A 23,085-nucleotide genomic window follows, 5' to 3' on the forward strand; every position below is an offset into this window, starting at 1 on the left:
TAACTTGCCTACGTGGGGAAATGAGTGAATGGAACAGCAGCATGTGAATTTACAAGGCGCTGGATACCTTACCCTAGCAGCCCGTGTGCAGTTCCTACCAACAGTGCGTACGTGAGAAGGGAGAAGTAGGCACCTGCTGGGTTTAGCTTCCCAAGTGGAACTGAAGCCATCCTGGCTGAGTCCTCACTGCACATTGCAGTATTTTCCCTTGAAGAGAGCATTATATTCGGAGGTGCTTTTATTAGTAGCCAATTGTTTCTGGGATTGCTGGCAAAAATGCTACCAGTTACATTAAAGTCAAAGATATAGTAGTATTTCTTTTGATACCTGCAGGTGGAGAGATGCATTTTTCTTCACAATAATTGTCCAGTGCTACTCTGGACACTGTCAGGACCAAATATGTTGTCCTTAGGTAAATGGGGCAACTATAAATAAACTTTAAGGGCAGAATTTGATGCCCTTTTAATGTAGGGCTGGTTTTGGAGAAGTTATATTCCATCTAACAGATATGATCAACTGTCTAGTTTGAATATTGATGGAGGAATGTCTCAGCTGTATAAAATTCTGGTTAAAATGCTTAGATTCTGTGGACCCATATCTCAAAAATATTGACTAAACTCAACATAACCCTTCACTTTTCCAGGACTGATCAAAAAATACTTTGCAATTTACTATTATTTGGAAAGCACCTTAAAAACTGTGTATTTTTCTTTCTTTGTACTGTAATATTTTCCTTTAAAGTGTTCCTCTCCTAGTTATTGTAAGGGAAAATTTTCTTTGTGAATTATGCACTATGGACCAAATAACAAGGTGTTAGTTATCCCTGTGTGGGTACGGTTCAGTGGTCTACTCAGGATGATGAATGATCTGAATGTCTGCTAAAATGGGTGCTATTTGGTGCTGTTCTTCACTACCTGGAATCAGAATACACCACAAAAGAGAATATGTCTGATAAACTCTGTGGATATTATAAATCCATTTTCCTACTCTGTCCTAAAACCAGAGAAGAACCTTAGACCTGGGGAAATCAGTGGAGTCCAAACTCATTATCCTTTGACACCCTCTTGTAGGTCCTCCTTCACAAAAGAAGGTTTTAAGCAAATAACGAAACTTTTCCTAGGCAAAGCTCTACTTGCACTATATACGTTTTAGTACGCCTCCAGACTAGACTCAGCTGGAGCAATCTTCAGGCAGCAGTGCAAGTGAGTTCCTAGGGCACTGTTCTCATGGTCCCCATCCTAGGGAACTGGGATTGTGCAAACTGCTGGCTTAGCTGTTTATTAAGGAAAGATTTTGTTTTTCTTGATCTTAATAGCTGAGTTTATTGCATTTCTAAGTCCCAAGAAAGTGTAACACATCCATCCTGGGACACAGTATGCTCCAGGGCACAATCAAACCTTACAGACAGTTTTTAACATGTTGCATATATCATTATTAGTTGAGAATCATGCATTTCATTCAGCAGTTCCTCGTCAAGCCTGGAGAACTGTAGACAGTTTCACTCCCATGGAGAGATGACCTTGCTCGATTTTTTGTCTCCCATTGTGATATCGCTCCTGACAGGAAGCACGGCTGAGTGAGTGAGTTTCTCATTCAGTGCCTTTGAAATACTTTTGAAGCAGGGATAGATGCAGAGAAGGCAAAGCTCGGGGAGGAGGAGAATACTGGAAAATAACTGAATACTGCCTTGATAATTTGTTGCCAGCCTTTGAATTCCCAGAGAGAGAAACATAGATGCTGATTTTTTTATTCTGCTTTACTTTCATTTGTCTACCATAGTTCTGCTTTAATAAATTAATGTGTATCTAATATAAATTTTATTTTACATTTTCACCAGTAACTGCATTCCTGCTTCAATAAACAGGATCTTACCAGGCTTAAGATGCTGAACATTTGACAAAGGCAGTAATTTTAAGTGTCTTCTCCATCTGCTTATTAAGCTAATTGTTTTATTTGTAGCCTCCCTTCCAATCAGTTCTGTTTATTGTAATGTTAACTCAGCATTTTCTACCTCTAGAAATCTGTTTAACTTAAAGTGACCTAGATAGGCTCTTAAGGCAGCAGAAAATTCAATTCTATTTTGCAGTTTTCTTGTGAATTTGAAATTTCTCTGTTCCCTTTATTCCTCTCTCAATAAAGTTTATGCAAATAATATTAAAATTTATAATGAGGTTAATATTTGTTAATCTCGTTCAAATAGTGGATTTCTATTAAATCATAGTTTCAAACACTTGCTTTGAGAGAGAAAGGGTGTTGCTTTTAATACTTTCATTACTGTGCTACTCTTGTTAAGCTTGAGTTGTCATTATGATTATGCACCCTAATTTTTTGTATGCAATATTAATTATATTTAAATCCCATTAGGTTTACAGTTGCCATGCCCACTTTGATTTCCTTTTTACAAATATGTTTTGAAGTAGTTCCAGGACATGAACCTGATCCTTTAACTCTCACTTATTTGTTGGTTTCAGTAGGAGATTTGTGCATATAAATTAATTACGTGGATAAGAGTTTCTTAGATTCAGTAAAGGTTGCAGGACATTCCAAAATGGCATATAATGTCTGACCCTCAGAAATGTCAGGAATTAGGTCTTGATCTGATTGAGGTCAGTATCAAATGTACTGTTGGTCCAACAGCTGTTGAAGGACGTCCTTAAATATGAATTGCAGGTTTCATACATTCCACTGGTATACATTCTAGACACAGAAAATGCTAATCTGTAGAGAACTGAAAAGGTGCCTCAGTCATTTATTTGGCGTAATCGCAAATTTTTATGAGGTGTCAGACAGTAATACAAAATCACATTTATCTACATGTGTCTAAGATGCACTGCACTGAAAGGATTTTGACCCAGTTTGTTTCACGCTATTAAAAGCTCTTGCCTTGCTTGTGGGCAAACTTGCTTGTCAAAACATTTGGACTATGGCCAGAATTTATCTGTGGTATAGTTCTGTATCTGTCTTCTGCCATATGAGCTACGCTAAAATGCCATGCTGGGGAATACAAGGATGTATGGATCCCTTCAGACATCCATGCTAGTTGGATCAGGCCTCCAGGCGTACAGGAGTAAGCAGGCACTGCACACATACCTCTCCAGAACAGATGGATGGGGATTTGGCAGAGCTGAGACAACCAAAATGAACAGTTTAAGAGTTTGCCATAGACACATGGAGCACAATATGCTGCTGGACGAGTAGCAAACTATAATCCTTCACCTTCATAGCCAGAAACGAGGGGAGCAGGACAGGATTGTGATTTTGAAAACTGTCCCTGTGGCACAGTGCTTCCCATGGCTAATCTAAGTATAGTAGTGCTTCTTAGATCCACAGATACAGCACAAACTTTGCACTTTCTAGCTATGAAAAGTTCTTTTAATAATGTTATGGATGTCTCTTCCCAGTTCTTCAAGGGAGTCAAGTATTCTTTCCTCCCACTTCTTTTCCTGCTAGCAGTGCCTACCATACCATTCTCTCCTTTGTTGGTTTTATTGCTTTTAGTCTACAAGAACTGCCTGGAAATGGGACTTCAAGTTTGCAAAACTCTTTACAGACTCATTCTATCGTAGTTCCTTGACCTCTGCTCACTCCCACATCCACTCGTATCCTACCTCATTCACCTACCATATTCACCTCCCTTATGTCTCTCCATGATGGTAAATGTTATTCACTTAATTGCAGTTTGTTCTTCCTTAGTACAAAACAGTGGATTTCTCTCAGTCATTGTCTTGTCTTTATTTCTTTCTTAATTCTGCAAATTAGCAATGATTTTTTTTTTCTTTACAGTGCGCTTTAGGAATTCTCCTGAAGGAAAGTTGTATATAAAAATCACTTTGTAGAGCAACAGGCCTCCAGAAATTTCTGACATTGAGTAGCATGAATGAAGGATATTTTGGTACAATACTCAGTACAAAATATGCTGTGTAGTCTTAGCTCACTATAACTTTATTTTTACCAGTTCTATACATTTTACTAAGTTACTTTATACGTGATATAAAACAGTTACAACAAGGCAATATTATAAAAGGTTAACTAATGTCTCATTATTAAAGCAGAGCACATAAGATTTCTTAGGGCCTCTGCTAGTGCAATGTCCTGATTAAAATGATCAAATGATTAAAATGAAGACTGCATCACTAAGTTTTTCTACCTGAGGAGACAGTTGTACAGCCTGTTTCCCCTAAGAATGTGTCACCCAAACCTGTTGAAGCTGAAGGGAACTTTCCCATTAACTTTGCTGATCTCTTGGTGAGGATGATCATAAGATGTCACATCTCAGGCCTCCTGGCAGAATATTTCCTTGAACAGGAAGATCAGGGTAACAGGTCCTCAGGAACCTGACACAAATATTTTATGGTGGTACTTTGTGGGGGAAAGCAGACAAAATTAGCCAAATATTTACTTTTTGACAATGCTATTACTTCAGACAATTTTTTTAACAAATACCATGGCATTGCAATGAATAAAAATATAATGTACTTCCTATAAAGCAAAATTTATTTCATTGAGACAAAGTCTTGAGCAAGATTTTGGGCCAGAAAGCTATGCTGCTAAACATTTAAAAGAACATACAGCTGCTGGATTGTACAGAAGGGAAGTCAAGTTTATACCTCAGTATTATTTCTTATTATTTGACCAATGTGTCCTATATTTTATGTCAAGCGCCTGCTAGGGTTCTGATGATTATGCCTTTTTGTGAGAATTTCTATTTACCCAAAGAGCTATGCATTCACTGAATCTTCCAAAATCCTTGAAAGGAAAATTCTTCTGCATGCATGATCTTCCCACACTTACTTTGTAATGTTTATTTTCTGTTGGTTTTCCTCTAGGTCACTACACTAAATTCATACTTTAAGTAGACTGTGTCTTGATATTCCTAATAAAACAAATGAAAGCTTTTGAAGATTGATTTACAGAAAGAAACTGTGTACAGTTCTAGTGCACAGCCATAAACTTATAAAAGGAGCAACCTGTAGCAGGTTAACATCCCTTATTGTTCATCAGAGGCAACTGTACTATAGTGCAAAAGCTGCACAAGGCAGTGACAGACTAGTCTGAAAGTGAGAATAACCTAGAAATCTTGGTTTGATTGCAAGAAAACAAAGCCTGACTTTAGGGGGGGTGAGGGGAAGCTGTTTTGTTGGCGGTTGCTCTTAGAAGGTATAAGTAGGATTATGAAAGTTTAGCAAAAATAGAACTTACTAACCAAAGCAGATAGTATAGGAATTCCAAATAAGGCATTTAATTACTTTTTATCATGAAAGGAAGCTGATAAAAAGATACGTAGGATTAAGTAACAAAAGAATGAAATTGACTGGAGAAATTTTAAATGGAAAATTCCATTGTTATGTCTTTCATCAGAAAGTAAATCCTATGCAGGGGTTGATTTTTCACCCCATAGTGTGATAAGCTTTTTTGTAAAACAGCAATAGTTGAATTGAAATCCATTTTACATCACTTTCCCTTGGATGATTTAGAATTAGATCAATTTATATTCTGTGGGTATAACCCAACGAGAGTATAAATGTAGCCACTAGAATTGTTTTTGTCCATGGGCAAAGCTAGTATCATTTACTGATTCATTACACTCTCAGCAGGGTCCTTTATTTCAAAAGCTACCTGGAATTATTACTAGCAATAGAACACTAAACTCTCAAATAAGATTTACATAAAAAATTAAAGTTAAAGGAAAAATGATAATAGTGATTAAAAATAACATTTGATGACTATTTTGATTAGAATACCACATTTAAATGGTAAATTACTCAAATGGACATGGAGGGGTTTTTTCCCTTCCAACGCCAACTTAGAATGAACCTATTTAACTAGAATATTATGTTCCTGATAATATGCCTGAAAATAATACAGTGCTTCCATTAATATTTAACAATCTAAACATCAGGCAAAGGTTGTACATCTGGAATCATACAATATGCTTTTTGCATTAGGGTACTAATTTTAGAAATAACCTCTGTCTGCCTAGGTCTGCTGATGTATGGTTGTCATAGCAAGTCAGTAATTGAGTTTTCTGGGCATTTTGACCACTGGTACAAATTTGCAAAGCAGATTACACAGCAGAAACACAATTTCCATCCTGACCTTTATAACATTGCTTTCTGTTGTGGGAATTGGAATGTTTATGGAGGGAAATATAATCTAAGTGCACCTAATTTGTGAGAATGTGATTTCTGACGGTAACCCAGTAAGCTTCATTTTGATTCATTTGATAACAGATTATGTAAAGACTTGGCATTAGGGAGGTATCATAAAACTTACTATCTTTTATTGCCTAGGCAGAGAATACTGGTTTAGATGATTATAAATTGAAACTCAAGGAAAAGTTTCATTTTCAGCTGCTGTGCAAAGATCCTGAAGAAACCTGTTTCCCACTAATCAGTCACAGACCTTAGTGAACAAATGGCCTTGTTCACATTCTTCAATATAAACTGGGCACAGGAATAATTCTAAGCTTTTGTAGATCTAGAGATGCTGTTTGGGGGTAAGGATGAAGCACCTACTTGAAAAGCCTCTGCATCAGGTACTGTCAGATGTTTTATCAGTTGGTTCATCCTTGTCTTGTGACTGCCATGCTCTTGTTGTGTCACGGCCTTTGGAACTTCAGGGGGTCTATCAGTTCTTGTCCCTGTTGCTGTCTCCTTGCCTGGTCTGGGGTAAGATGTTGCTGTCACTAGTTAGATACTGTAAACTCCATAGTTGACTAGTTTATTGTGGATTGTAAGGCTATTTCTGATGAAAAGGTGAAGAAAGGCACTGTATGGACCTGTGATGTCTTGGAATGATGAGGTAGATTTGTACAAGCGTTACATTGGCATTCAGGCAGATCTCAGTCGTATAAACTTGATTAATCTAAATTCAGTTCTGGTGAGATGATAGATTGCTTTATGGTAGCAGATAATAAAATAATCAGCATTAGGTTTCACTTCATTTCCTGCAATGCATTCCTTCAAAAATGTGTGCTAGTAAGTGCAGACCAGGAGAACAGAGGCCTATAGTGTCCAGGATTTAAGCTATGTAATTGGTTTGTTGCTTGGTTCAGAGCTGATTTTGTGAGGATTATTTTTAATCATTTTTGTGAGGATAATTTATTCCCAGCACCTCTCTTTAAAGGTGTTCAGAATAAATTTAGGTTAAACTACTTTACGTTTTACCTCTGCCTTGCTCAGACCCATTTCTTTGCACCTTAAGAAGATAAAACTCCAGCTATTTTTTTTTTTTTTCCTCTGCTTTGGAGATGCCTTTCTGGGACACGCTTTCATGAAAGGCAGTATTTACTTTTTGGAACTGTTCAGTATCCTCCTCTGAAGCCTGCAGGAAACACTTCAGGGCTTCTTGAACCTGATTCAGACTCAAGGAGGAGCAAATTGAAGCACTGATAAGCATGCTTGACAGAGCCTTTTGTTTCTTTGCTCAGTGGAGGATTCCCGTGTTTCAGGGCTGCAGGTATAATGTGTGTTTATCAATGAGATCACTGATAACTGACATTGGCTGCTGTCCACCAATTTAGGCAAACCATTTGTTTCCAGTAAACAGAGGGGAGTACTGACCAGCTGCATGTTATTGCTGTTGTATGAAATATTTATACCATGGATTGATCCCCCTGCCATGGGTTAAATGCCTAGAACTTATTAGTTTCCAGTCTGTGTTGAGCAAACACAGGCGTAGACACCCTCTTGCGATTACTGATGAACCAGATTTCCCTAATTCTAATATGATTATACTTGCAACAAGGCAGGAAATATTACCTTCATCCTCCTGTTTTGAAGAATTTGGGGACTTTTTTTCAAAGTATGTGTTTTGGGACCTTTGGCTCTCATGCTTTTGATGCCATGATGATTTGGAAGGCAGCCTCTTGCACTTTAGCTCTGCTTTGTTTTAAATGCAAACCTGTGGGAACCTGCCAGTTTTACAAGAGACACAAGCATCTTATATTGTGGCATGAAAGCATATATGCATGTTCATTCATAAACACAGTAAGTTATAGTTTAATAAATGTGTAAATAAACTTGGGTAGCCCATTTAAAGTCAGTGGAGCTGTGCTGATTTATGCCAGGCTGAGGATCTTTTCAGGTTTGAATACTTCGGAGGTTGCTCTTGATTTTTTTCTCTCTTAAAGATACAGCAGAACTTCACTCATCTCTGTGTACTGATTCTTATTATGTGACCTTTACACCCTTCATATACTTAGAGAATTCTCTTGGCAGAGGTATTTTAATACAGAGATATTTGAAAAGCTGTCTCTACTGATAACCATTGTAGGTTACTGTGTTGGAGAAACTTGTCTCTCCTTTTATGTTTTTGGATTTAAATAGACTCATTTCTACCTACGGCAGGGACTAAGAATGATTCAATAACTTGCAACTAATAATTTATTAGAGCAGCTTTGCCCTTCTTTCTCTTCACAAATTGTCTGCAAACAGATTGTACAACTCTAATATGTTAATGGATGGAAATTATTTGAACATTTTTTTCAGCAAATATCTTTTGGTCTGCAGATTATTTGAATTGCAAATTATGACTGTTAAAATGAAATATATAATTAACACTGCAAATAGAGCTGATTGGGTATTACAGGAGAACAGTTTTTATGGAAATATATTGATTTGTCAAAATGAACATTTGTTACAGAAACATAATGATTTGGAAAAAAAAAAGCTTTGTTGAAATAAATATCTGTAATCTAGAAGGGAATTCTTATCTTGAGTGCTCCTGACAGCTAGCTTGAGGTTTAGGGCTTTCTAAAGCAGTAGAGACAACCAGGTTGAACGTCCTGTTCGGACAGGAGAACTGAATCTTACCTTCCCGCATCCAGCGGGGTGTACTGGTGCAGACGTTTATTTATTCTGAGACAAACCTCTTTTGATATGCTCTGTTCAAACTGTTACCTTTGTAAAAACAATAAAGTATAAACTGGCAGAATGTATAGTAGTTTCAATATTTCCTTAGAAGTGTATTAATCGGGAGTGGGGAGAACGGTGGTTCCTACATCCGTCAGTCAGACTGTTAACATTTCTGACCATATGTTCCAATTTTAATGAAAATGTCGTTGGAAGGTTGGCTCATTAGCATTGTTACAGTGTTCAATATGTTAAGGCTTGGAAGGTGTTAAGCATCAGGTAAACTATTTGTGACCCACTCCATCAATAGTCTTTATCTGGGTGCAATTAATTAATATGAATTACATAGAGTGTTTTCTATCCAGCATCAGCAATCGGAGTATAAACACTGGTAGGTATATATTCAGTAAGGAATGGAAGTAATGCCATGGTTTCAGCAATGTTTTGGTGCTATGTTAAAGGACCAGGCTAGCAGAATACTAAGCGCTTCATGTACAAGAAGGGTTGAGGGTTCTTTTTTGGTGCAAGGGAAAATGCTAACATTAGGAATATGCGGCACATGGGAAGGTGTTAGGGCAGCATGTCACTTTGTGAAAAGTCAGAGCTGTGGAGAATTATGGATAATGGAAAGGATGCTCCAAACTGGGCAGGCTTCATGGCCAAATTATGTTTGTGTGTAGCAACTCTAAAAGAAGCATACAGCTGCCTTAGCCTCCAAGCCCACCTCCCTCTGAATTACGTTCTTTGTCTCCTAAAGGGAATGTCTGTGACTGCAGGAAGGGTATGCAAACTCCAGCAAGCTTTGAGGTAGGGAGTTGGACTACCATATAACACAGAGCTTGGAGGAACTCGGGTCTAGAAAGCATGGTTATACATGTTCTTTAAACTCAGGACAATATTTGGAAGGGCATAGCAGTAATGACAGTCTTAGTGACATGTAAACACAAAGGGAACGTTTGCATATATCAGGGCCTATAGTTGCATATAGACTATAATGTAGTTCTCTTTATTCAGACCTCATACTGGGGAGTAGACACTCACTATAGCTATTGTCTGCTGTTGACAATAGGTGAGATGAGTGCAGTAGCTGTATTCCTGACACCTCCGAGTATGTAATAATAGTAGAGTGATTAAATGGTCTAAAATCAGAAAAAGAAGTTACGTAATAATTGGTGCTTTCACACTGGAATGAAAGGTTTCTGCAATACTGTTTAATTATGAGGAACAGCTGAATTTTTTTCCAGGAACAAAAAAAAAAGGAAATTACATACATTGGTCCAGAAGGAAGGCTGAAACATAGCTTGTGTTTAAAAAAAAAAAAAAAAAGTATTACTTAATGGTGTTTGACAGCAAGTATTTTCCTTGGGATGTTGTGATTCTTATTCTCTGTTGCTATTCAAAGTTATTACAGTACTTTATACTGCTTGCACAGTGGACATGGAAAATGTTTCTTCTCCCAAGCCGTGAGCATCTAGTGAGTAGCTGTTGCAGATCAACACGCCATTCTGTTCTGAACAAATTATACTCAGGGAAATATGTATGGCTGGTAAAAATCAGTGTAGGGGTACTAACGTCAATGGTGTTATATCTTTTATGATAATTAAGCATTTTGTTTAGAATCCTGAATATTTGCTCTCTTCCCAGGGCTTATTTCTAGTAGTAGCCTAACTAACAATAATAATTTAAATGGAAATATGTCAGACTAAATGGAGCTTCAATCACTGTTCTGTCCTAGAAACTGGTGATCTCTACCCAAGGAGAAATTCCTTATTAGTAACATTCTCAATGTAAGGATGCTCCCTTAAGTTAATGTCTGCACAAATACTGCGGTGCTTGTATAGAAGAGCTGAGATGCACATGTTTGTACAGTGAGTGAGTGAGCAGCAAACAGTTTTTCTCTGCAGATTTCTAATATTTCTCAAAGGAAAGCTTGTCACCCCATCATGGCTGGCAGCTTTCTCCAAAGTGATACGAATTCAATGGCAACTCTAAATCCTAATTTGCATATCAGTCAAAACTGATAATTTTACACAAAATACTGGAAACATGCAAATACAGTTCCTGTATTTCCATGTAAAATATAACAAACATATCCAGGTATATCAGCCCTATGGTTATGTCAGCATTATGAAGAGTTAAAGGCTTGATCCTATAGATCCTATATATTAAATAGCTACAGATTTCCTCTTGATGGTGAACAAATACCTCTGGCCAGGAAACCCATTTGTATCAAGCACTTTGGAGCAATTTCTCTCCTTTTTTAACAGCAACTGTTGAAGGAGAAAATTTAGTCTTCCCTTTGCTTCCAGATATACCTACGAACTATATGTCTTCTGTGGGTAGTAAATAGATATTGATTTTCTTCATAACAGAAGTACATTATTACAGTGATTAAACTGTAGACCTTCCTTTATGATATAAAAAAATTGGAAATTGGTGAGCTAAAGAGGATTTACATTACAAAATTGTTTGGGTTTTTGTATTCATCAAACTGTAATTCAAGTTCTGAATGCAAAGCCTCTGTGTATATTGCCCTTTTCACACAGCAGCAATTGGCATTGAAAATAAATGCTGATATTATAATTATAAAAGCATTATGTCTGTTAGAGCTGTTAATAGTTACATTGCTTCATTTTTTTAATTCTACATTTGTCAAAATCCTGACAGCATACTCTGGAACAATGTTAGATTCAATGTTGATATTGTTTCTCAACAAGAACATTATGTCTTAACAGGACATATTCAGTACATACTATATGCAATTATCATCTTAAATGAACACAAGCATTTATTTAGCATGAACTGAAATTATTTAAATCCTAAGAATTTTTCTTTCTGGTTAGCATTATATTATAAAGGCATTAGTAACAACTGTGATATGGTAGCATATAGTATTACGCATGAATACATAGTTTATAAACAGAATTACAAATATCCACGAAATAGTAAAAACTCTCGATTGGTAATAAGTATTAAGATAGCCTGAAAGGATATTTACAACCCTTACAAGAGTTTTGAACATTCTGTACGGTGTTTGCTTCCCAAACAGTGTTTGTTTTGATCTTAGCAACTGAGTACTATATGTGAATTCAGGAATTTCTATTCTCCCCAATTTTATTTAGATGAAGCACTGAAGCTGCAAATGAAGGCTTGGGTGTTGTGATACTAAGTGTGCCCTTTTCTGGACATGCAATTGGTAGGTGTCTTACAATGACTGGAGAGCACTGGATGAAGACCTAGCTAAAAACACTTCATGGGGGACACCCAGCCAGGAGGAAACACTGAAGAGATGGACTGCTAGAGTCCTGTTGTTTTCCTGACTTTGGTGCCTATCTGCAGCTTTTAGCTGGGTGCTGATGTGGGGCAGGGATTCACAGCCTGAAATCCTTAGCAGGATCCTAAAATTCACTAAAAGAGAAACTACAAAATATACTAAGTTGGGTAGCAGGCTGATGACGTGAATAAATACAAAAGGGAAAAATTATGTTTGCCAGAACTGATTCATTTTCAACCCCCCTACATATAGTTTAAATACTGGTAGTAAAACAATGTTGTGAAGATCTACAAGAAAATATGTTGAACTCCTGTTTAAACATCTTTGAATTACAGATTAAATAAAAGACTAAAGTAGCCTAAAATTCTGAATCCAGTCCATCTTCACATGTTACAAAGAAGATTAAGTCTTGACCCAAATTCTTCTTAGTTTAGCTTCAGCGTCACAAATGGATTTACAAATACCTCATAGTGTGTCCTTCCAGAAGATATATTACCTCCTGAAAATAACTAGATAGTTATACTGGAAAAACAGAAAGCATGATTTTAGCAAATAGGCTTCCCAATGTACATTGTATCTGACTGACTCTAACGGTGACCAGGATTTCAATTTTCATCCAGAATGAAGTGCTTTTTATACATATGCGATCTATATGCCAACTTTATAGATTAGATTTAGTCATAACTCCTTCAGGTGTCAACAGCAAAAAGAGGTCTTTGTTACAGGAGTTTTCTTATGCTCTTCTTTCTGGTGAATCTGCATTACTTATTCTGCTTTTCTTTATATTCAAATAAAAATTCTGACTGAAATTTTTGAACTTCAGAAGTTAAGCAAGCTAGATTTTCTCCTACCTCCTCCCACAACCAGAGGTAAAGTTACCAGGGCCATTGAATCTAGATAAACAATTAATCATTCGCTGCTAGCATATGCTTCTGTAATACAGTGCCAGAATGTGATTTCTGTTTCTCACTTTGGTGCTCCTTTTTGTGATCTTTATCAAGTCATTAAGATCTTCATCTTCAGTCATGCACCAAGGTACATGCACTAGGGAGCACTGAGCTCCTGAGATCATCAGTGCAGACAAATACAGAAATGGCTTCTCTCCTTTGACTCTATGACAGTGATGCTCCAATAAAGTAGATGCTTAATTTGAATGTCTAAAGATAGATGGAAAAAAGCCAGGCCTCAGTGAAAATACCAACTTCCTGAGTGACTGCACTTCCTTACCAGATAAATAAACAAGGAGAGATATATTGGTCACATTTCTAAAAGCTTTGGACGTCTGAAGTTGCCGAGAGGGGATTTGTTGTTGTTCTAGCAATGCCAAGGCTCTGAGAGTCCACGTACATAACTGGAAATTCAGGACTTGGACATGATTGAAAATACCAGTGGTCACCCAAGGGTCCTAACCCTTCTTGTAATCAGGCAAGTAGTTCCACTTGTTTCCATCTTACATTTTGAGTCCTACTGTACTGAAGATGCTGTCAATTCCAGCTGAATTTAAATGGCACATGAATGCCGTACAGCCTGCAAGTGATAGCCCATACCAAGACTTGGACTCTTACTGCAGGTGGTGTGAAATACTAGCCATGGTTTGATTCTTTTAAGTTTTTTATTGTATCTGCAGGAAATATTAAAAGATTAAGACTCAGCAGAAAACCATCATTATCTGGTTTCATTCAGCACTACCTAAAAGTAATCACTTGGTTTGTTCCACCTGTGTGTGTCTGCACTGAACTGTTTATTTCCCTCTGTTGTGATTAGATCCTGCTGGCTTTGTCAGGAATCTGAAATCTGGAAAAGTGTCTTTCTGGCCTCTAGTTGCTTACCAGTGCTGAACCAGTTATGTCCAGGCAGCAGGGGAGTAAAATCTGATAGGAATGTTAACGCTGGTGAGAATGGCAGTGGGTGGATTCAAAGAAAAACATTCAAGACACAGCTCACCTCCTTGGCAATCCAGACAATTTGCCAGTGTCACCCCTGCCGTGGCTAAATGACTAGAGTGAAAATTTATGGGGAAATGAATGGTTCTCCTGCTGTAATTATACAAACCTTCTCAATAGTGGTACACCTCACAAAGTCACAGTTGATAAATAATAAGCCACACAAACAGCAGCTTAATGTTCATTTATTAAAATAATCTATTATCCTTTTTAGCTGTAGATCCACTTTGTTGAGAGTTGCTACACATTTATATTGCTAACATCTTACTATCCAAAGGGTATTAATTGGGTTTTGCAAGAGTGTGCTTCAGGGGCTAGGTCACTGCTTCGAGAAGTAGGGGGCCTGGGTTTAGTCACAGGCAATGTCATGGTGGGACAGCAGTCTGAGGGACTGTGGGGTCCCAAAACGCTACCAATAGTGGGTGCTGCTTTTAGCCCTAACCTGCACAGTGTAGCAGGGAAGGAGAAGGTGAAGGAAGGCTGCTTTTCTCCTCCACTGCCCTCCTCCAGGAGCACTCACTTCTCACAAGATGGGAGCAAGCGCAGGGAGAGACTGCACTGGCGTAAAAAGCCTCAGCCCTGTGAAGAGGGAAAAGATGAGGAGTTGCCATGACAGCTTGCACTGCAGCCCCTGCCCTGGGGGATGCCCCCCGCACAGACCCCGGCCCTCCGCAGTGTCATCGGCTGGGGAACGGGGTTAATAAGAGGACAGGGACCCATGCTCTGACCACAGATCCTGTCTCCCGTGTCCCAGGATTTACCAGTAGTGTGATAAATCACACAGATCCTAATAATTGCTACTAGTGCCTGAATTAACTGGGCTAGAAGTATAAGAAATGCTAACAAGTCCTTTACATGCAATCTCCTAGTGTAAAGAGAGTATCTGATGGGAACATGCCTCTGCTCTCGGGTTTGGATCTGTTAGGAGTTGCTTTCTCTAACAAAGCAAATATTTGGTGACAGAACTAGATGTAGAAAGTGCTGCATAGCAGGAAAGTGTGAAGTATTCATAATGATATGAAATACTACTCAAAATTCAATGTTTTTCCCATTCCGTAGCGAGCTTAAACATTGGACTCCTGTCACAGAAATTTCTGCTGCAGTAGACACAATTTCCAGCATAAATGGGCTTGCTTTCAATAGAAAATGGGACAGTTTTCAAAGGAAAAAAGGCCAATTTGTGAGTAAAAATGGGCCTCTTTCTGAGCAAAGAGGCTTATAAACATGAAGTGATAAATGGCTTTGCAAGTTTTCCATACAATAATAACAACTTCCTAATCAAAATAATGAAAAAGTTGCATCTAGGAGAGGGGAGAGAAGCTCCATTCAGGTTTTAATACATTGAAAACATTTTAGAAAATAAATATATGAAAACTGTAAATTTTGTTCCACTCTGTAATCTGAATTTGTGTTGGAGACGTGTCAGTAATATTTCTTCGCGTATATTTATATGATGTTATAAATCAAAATCCTGTTCTGGGTTTGCTGCCTTCTGAGATGAGTTTCATGCAATAATGTTTTAAGACTTAAGGAAATACATTTCTTAGGATCCCCTAAGTGGCAGTGGCATCTGATTTTCTAGTAGTCCATATGTTTTTAGAACTAAATATATCTTCTGGCTTGACTCGTTGATTTTACATGCAAATATATTGCTTCATAATAGCTGATCTGATGAGCAACTGATACGGTTGCTTTTCTCATGGCCTAAAAATGCTTCAAGATCTAAGTACTAAGGAATTGGGATCTCCTTCTTACACATGCTCCAAGAAAGGTGTTGTGAGGTACCCAGGAAAATGCATAATGCAAAATGCACTATTTAGTGAATGCTTTCAAATCCCTTAGCTACAGAGGAGATTGCGTGGGCCAAGAGGTTGATTTGCTAAGCTAGAGATGAGAAATAAGTCTTTTAAAATTTTAAATGAGGCGGTACAGACTGGGGGATGAACGGATTGGGAGCAGCCCTGCAGAGAAGGACTTGTGTGTACTGGTGGATGAAAAGCTGGATGTGAGCTGGCAATGCACGCTCGCAGCCCAGAAAGCCAACCGTATCCTGGGCTGCATCAAGAGCAGCGTGGGCAGCAGGTCAAGGGAGGTGATTCTGGCCCTCTACTCTGCTCTGGTGAGACCCCACCTAGAGTACTGCATCCAGCTCTGGGGTCCTCAGCACAAGACAGAGATGGACCTTTTGGAACGGGTCCAGAGGAGGGCCACAAAAATGGTCAGAGGGCTGGAACACCTCTGCTGTGAGGAAAGGCTGAGAGAGTTGGGGTTGTTCAGCCTGGAGAAGAGAAAGCTCCGGGGAGATCTTATTGCGGCCTTTCAATACTTAAAGGTAGCTTATAAGAAAGATGGGGACAGACTTTTTAGCAGGGCCAATAGCAATAGGACAAGGGTAATGGTTTTAAACTAAAAGAGGGTAGATTCAGACTAGATATAAGGAAGAAATTTTTTACAATGAGGGTGGTGAAACACTGGAACAGGTTTCCCAGAGAGGTGGTAGATGCCCCATCCCTGGAAACGTTCAAGGTCAGGTTGGACGGGGCTCTGAGCAACCTGATCTAGTTGAAGATGTCCCTGCTCATTGCGGGGGGTTGGAGTAGATGACCTTTGAAGCTCCCTTCCAACCCAAACTATTCCATGATTCTATGTTCTCTGCTATGGGATAAGCCCTACTTTCAGCTTCCTTGAGTCTGCTTTATTAGGCAGTGTATGGGTGGTAGACAGAGATCACTGTGGTGCTATATGGAGTTTCACACCAGTTGTCTCCCTGCCTGTTAATTCTCTGGAAAAGTGTTAGATGAAGGACATAAGATGAGTGATGTCAAAGATGTGTAGCCTTGGTTCTCGTAAACACAGTTGGCTGACAGAGCTGGTCTGAGGTTAAAAAAGCCCTCTAGCAGTGGTGCCCTAGGTGCTCTTTCAGGCATCATTATGTCGCTTTGCCCCTGAGATCCAGATTTATTTTTCAAGGAAGGTTTGAAAAAACATTCCTATGCACACGTGATATTATTACCATATAGTTTTAAAGGTGACTGCAGCACTTTCCCATCTGTGTCCTCCATTGGTGATACAGCACATATGGTCTTTGGGCAGATGGTTCCATATAAGGCAGCCATACAAATGGGGAAAATATTCATTTTAATTACGTGCCCAGTCTTGTCTCCAGTGAAATCCATGTCAAAATTCTCTACGAGCTCCATGGGAGCAGGTTCTGATGCTGATAATAGCTCCCTTTGATGGGATGTATTACTACCCCATTGTCCAGCTTACAAACAGATGTGCTTTCATGCCTGATGCAAGAGAGGTGAATTAGAAATGCTGTAACATTCCCATTGCAGAGCAGTGGCCACAAACTTTTTTTTCCTGTTATGGCTGTCTTTTGGGGGAGGGAAATTAAGGTTGGCTTTTGCTATGGACCTGTGCTATCTGTTTCTACACTAGGTAGGCAGCCAGATAAGTAACCATGACATAGAAATTGGATATTATAGGTATAAATCATTAATGTTACCATACACAATTGTTTTGTACGGTAACTGGCAGTCATTGCCCATTTTAGAAACTGCTTTCTTGTTTCTTACAGTAAAGCAAACTTAGATTACCAGTCTCAACCTTAATGCACAGAATGAATGTGATTTAATAAAATAAAGTTAATTTATATGTAGATTGTGACATTAGTATTTAATTATGTACCTATCATAACACTGATGAAGCAAGCTGCTAAATATTGGTGCAATGAAGTGAGAGCTTACTCTGAAGGAGCAGGTATATTGTAATTTCTTTCCTCTTTCCTAATCTCCTTAAATAACAGGATAGATTTTGTACTGTTTACCAACATTCACCTGTATTCCTTCATACCGTATTCCAAATAAGGTTTCTATTGTAGCAGCTGAAGCTTGTAGAAAGCTGTGCTGTTTTGGTAAAACACTGTGATAACAGAGCTGTTTCTATGCTATGTTTTATCAGGCCTAATTAAGTTTTAGATTTTTTTTATTTATTACTTTAATGTGAATTAAAAGTAGCATGTAATCTGTTGGGGTTTTTTTTTAACCTTTTCTTTTCTGTTATTTTTTCAGACTATGGAAACCCCGAAATATGAGCTAGTTATAGAAGCTAAGGACATGGGTGGTCTTGATGTGGGACTAACTGGCACAGCAACTGCCACTATTCTTATTGATGACAAAAATGACCATCCACCAGAATTTACCAAGAAGGAGGTAAGAGTTTGCCATCTGTGTTCTACAAAATGGTGCGTGTAATTGTAATTAGCTTGTTTCTAAATATAAAAATGTTCCTTAATGGAAGAAAATACTTAAGGACATCTTTCTAGCTCAATGTGACAGACTTTTCTGGAGCTGCTCTTTTCTTCTTTTACATTAATAAATTTGTATGTGTCATCTCCAAAACAAGATGCAACGACAAGGTAAAAATTTATGTCAAGCGATATCATTCAGCAGTTGGCTAGCAAGACAAAAACCTGTAAAATAAGTTTGCTAGTGGTAATTTTCTCCTTTTGCTCCTATGGACGAAAACAGAGAATTCCCTCCTGCCTACGTTCTAGCTTACAGCTTTTGATGGTCAGGAACATGCATGAAAGCAACATGTTTTGTCCTGGCTTCTGTACTTCACCTGTGCAACAGCTAATGTTGAGAGTTCTGTAATGAAAGCTCTAGTCCTAAAAGCTTTACATTTCACTTACAGGTGGAATTTGCAAGGAAAGTTTTTTTTTTCCCTGCAAGTTGAATTCCACTGAAGAGTGCTGAAAAGTCTGAAAAAAACCCAAACCAAAACAAAAGATATTCACTGCCTGCAGGAAAGTGTAATAGTGCTACAGCAAAGTATCTGGTTTCAGGCAAAGCGTCTACCAAATTCCCTGCCCTTCCCACACTGCTCCCTTCCCTCCCTTGCATTTATTATTAGTCTGATTTTTTTTTTTTTTTTTTTTTTTTTTTGCCTCTGGTATCTGGAGAGAATTAGAGAGTGTCAAAAGTTTTACCTAATAGCAGCTGGTTTGGATTTTGCTGCAGAAGTTTCCTGAGGCTCTGCAGATTTTAAGGAATATTCCCAAAAAATGAGAAGTAAGCATGAGGGATGCTGATTTTAAGGCACTTTGAGAAGAAGAAAAGGAAAGCCTATTGCTATAAAAGTCTTGGGTTTCTCCTTAAGGTATATTTTTACCTTTTTTTAATTTTTGTTTTCTGGCCTAATTTTAGTGGTTTGACAACAGATTATTTTGAAACAAATTACTGCCATGTTACTTGATTAATTATTTCTTTTATAAATGCAAACTGGATAACCAAATTAAAAAAGGGATGGAGAAGGTTTAAAAAAAAAAAAAAAGGGAAGAAGAAATAAGAAACAATGACAATTTTGCCAACAGGAATATTATTTTTCAGTGGCAATAGCTATATTTACTTAAGTAAAATGCTTTGGCAAGAGCATTTCAGTCACCTAAAAAGTGTCATGGAGAGCCTGATCCAGACCTTTCCAAGTACATAGGCAATAACTAAGCGGCTTTGATCAAACTATTAATTCCCTTAGAATTACCCTTTAGATCAGGCTTTTAATGCTCTGAAAGCTGTTTCCTGGCAATCAGTAGTTAAAATATATTTAAATATTGTATTTTTTTAGCCGTCTGGAATATAACTATGTAAAAGGTCAACTTGTTGTATTTAGAAATAGAAAGTAATTGTATTAATCAATATTGATAGCAATTCATGTCATTCAGAGTCCTACCTACTAGAATTTCCAAAATTTGGGATATCTTCTTTTTCTTCTTATTTTATAAAAAGAAATCTTTTTATAATTATATTTCGTGTTTGACTTAAAAGTTTTCCCTGGTAATTTGGGCAAGCATGTTAAAAAACGTGGGGGCCTGCTTAGCCCCAAATGTACTGTTAGACAGTGTCTATTTCTGTGGAAATTCAGAAATGTTTATAAATTCAGTTCAGTTAGTGGTAGTAAAAAGTACTCTGTACCCTTGAAAGCCTGATGGTTTCAGGATAGAAATAATATAGCAAGTGTGAAGAGACAGCATTATATAGCTTTCTTTAAAAAGTCTGGTCTTATACGTTTTTCTTGCACTTTATATGACATAAATTTTCCTATAGAGACATCTCTGTCTTTGTAGTACATTGTGGTATGGTTTTGAACCTTTCACTATTTAGAGATCTTAATGACCTCAGAAATCTTCCCTCTGCCTTGCTAAGTGATATTCTTACTCCATGAAGAAGGCAGGAAAAATCAGACTTCAGTCTTTTTTTTATGGTGTCAGGCCCCTTTAGAAACATATGCTCTGTTTAAAATAAGTAGTGTAAGAGGAGGGAGAGTGTCTGTTAAGAGAGCTAATGCCCCTTTATTTTGCTTACTGCTTGAAGTACTTTGTTACTATATTTTAATACCAGTCGCATACCACATGCTGCAAAACTATTGATTTGAAGGAGACTTGAAAGAAAAAGACGTATTCTACAAGATAACTTTTGAAGTAGAAAGCTCAAATTCAGTAAATCTGAAGGTTCGATTTCAGAGTGCATCTTCTTTTATTTACTTTGAGACTGGCTCTAGGATTAGGTTCTTATGGTATCGACATCTTTTCCCAGCTATCTTCCTTCTCTTTAAAGATACTTTCTCTCAATGCCTTATTCCCTTTGGTAAAACAAATGCTTATTTACTGGCCTGTGTTTTCTTCTGATAGTATAATTTCTACCTAAAATAGCTCTGCCTTTATTTGTCATATGGTGTTGATGTAGCTCGATTAAGCCAAGTTTTCAATGTGTTCTCTTCATCTTTAAACACAGAGGCCAAATTCATTCCTGATCTGACATAGTGAAAGCCAATGAAGTTATGAGAGCTGAATTTGTTCAAAAGTCTGGACACTGTATAAGTACAACACTGGGTACCCCAGACTGTGCACTAAATGGCGTTTTGTAGAATGTAGAATGCATTGTTGTGTATATCTTAATAAAGATATATATGATTTCAATAATATTAATGCCAAGACAGAAGTTTAATGTTTTTTTCATAGTTTTCTCCAAAGTTGAAAATTTCTATATTTCTATATATTTCTATTTCCAAGAAGTCTTATACGTGTTAACAGATATTTCTTTGAGTCCTCAGTGCAAGGCAATCTCAGCCATGCGTGAACACATCTCTGTCCAGTGAAGATGAGTTTTATCTTTTGACACTTGACCAATTTCTTCCTCTTTTTTCTTCCAGAAACAAGTTTGTGGATCTACCCCTAAGCAATGATACACTTCTGTGTACTCCTATTTACTATATTTATCCCTTGGAGGTCAGGTCCTTACACAACTATTCAAAATGCTCATTAACGGGCTTTATTTGATGTTTTCAGAAAGGTCTAAATGCTCCTTTGTTGATGTACGCAGTTTTGCAGTAGCCTCTACTGAGTTTATGTAGATCTTGCTGGAAAAGGGGTTATTTGTCTAGTGAATCTGTTCTTCCATCTGCTATTTTTTCCCCCGCCTACCACACCTGTGCCATTCTGATGCAGTTGTGGCCTTCGTGCTTAGGGAAAAAAATTGTTGATGGTGTATCGGGGTATAATCACAGAAGAAGCTGAGCAAACCTGGCTGTGATCCAACACAGCACTTCCATTAACTTCAGAGGAATCGTTTAAGCCCTTGAGGTTATAAGTATGTGTCAGGTAGTACTTTGATGGGTTAATGTATGAGACACTGCTTTGTGGGATTCAGCCCCATTAATTATTTTGTTACTGCCCCATCACTCTACACACCTCCAAAATATCTGCCTTGTTCTATTTCACGTATATACTTAGCCTTACTGTTCATAATAGTCTCTGAGCAGTGCAAAAATCCATTTAGATGTGCAAACAGTACCCTGTTCCCTCCAGGGGTTTAAATAATTTAATCTTTAATGCCTAAAAGAGCAATGTTTTAAGAGCTCCTCCAAAAATCCCAGGTGAGGTAACAAGGTCTACCTTTTAAAAGGTCACAGTGGCCGGGATATTGTGCCAGATTTAAATTATAGCTAATGAAAATAGAGATCCTTGTAAAGTTAGTGGCCTCTTTTTCAGGAAGTTTTGAAAATTTACAACCCTATTTCTATAATATGAAAGAGTTTTAAAATTTATTTTTGTGAATTATTACTGAATACAACACGTATTTTATATCACAAAAAGCAATTTGGCATTTCCTTTCTGGCAAGTTAAGGGCTTAGGCTCAACTTTTGTTCAGCAGCAAGGGATTACTTACGTGAAAGTAAGAAAAGAAGCAAAGCAAGGAGCAGGAATTGATCATTCTGGAAAATCTGATACCTGGTTTGTGTACTGCAGGATATTCAAACTGTGTGGGAATGAGTTAGACTGAGTGAATGCTAATGGTGCTGAGTATTGTTTTTATACCTAACACATTAAGAAAAATGAGAATTATTTTCTTGTGTCACTTTAACAGTTGTTGACAGACCACTGCATTGTTGTATGCCTACAAAACAATGATTTTAGTCTACAGTTAATGTCACTGTGGTTGAAGTGTGATGAAAAACTAGCAATGTAGCATTTGCTGGAAGCCACAAGCTGGCAAATACTTCCCTTGTATGTGTTCCTGTAGGCGTGGTTCTGCCCAGATCTTCCCTACGACCCAGCAGAGGAAAAAATATTGTTTCAACATGACAAAAATATGGATTTCTCCCCTTCCTGTCTGTTCTTCCTCCTCTAAAAAAATACTACAACGAATCCTACTTCTGGTCTTATACGATTACTGAATGCAGAATATATGCTCAAAAATGAGATTTCACTGAGTATATTTGCCTCCCTCTTCTGGCTTCTATGCTGATATTTTAAAGTGTCTGTTCCCAGGGAAGAAGATTCCATTGCTGCTCTTAAGTAATACTTTATAGAAAAAACTTCTTCACAGAAAGGGCTGTCAGGCATTGGAACAGGCTGCCCAGGGAAGTGGTTGAGTCTCCATCCCTGGAGGTATTTAAAAGAAGGGTAGACGTGGTGCTTGAGGACATGCTGTAGTGGTGGACTTGGCAGTGATAA

At 37.8% G+C, this 23,085-nt stretch overlaps 1 protein-coding gene across 3 annotated transcripts in view; it reads left to right on the top strand.

Annotated features, from left to right (window-relative positions):
• The window catches only part of CDH13 (cadherin 13), a 520,720-nt gene that overhangs the window by 404,504 nt on the left and 93,131 nt on the right, over window positions 1–23,085 (top strand). For all 3 annotated transcript variants that reach the window (XM_087740241.1, XM_009467298.2, XM_087740242.1), the window contains one exon: window positions 18,143–18,283. In XM_087740241.1, coding sequence (XP_087596367.1) covers window positions 18,143–18,283 — 141 coding nt within the window. The remainder of the gene's footprint in view (window positions 1–18,142; window positions 18,284–23,085) is intronic.

This window comes from Nipponia nippon, unplaced genomic scaffold, assembly GCF_047370975.1.
Source record: "Nipponia nippon isolate SJK-2023a ecotype South Korea unplaced genomic scaffold, ASM4737097v1 scaffold_7, whole genome shotgun sequence".
Lineage (NCBI taxonomy): Eukaryota > Metazoa > Chordata > Aves > Pelecaniformes > Threskiornithidae > Nipponia > Nipponia nippon.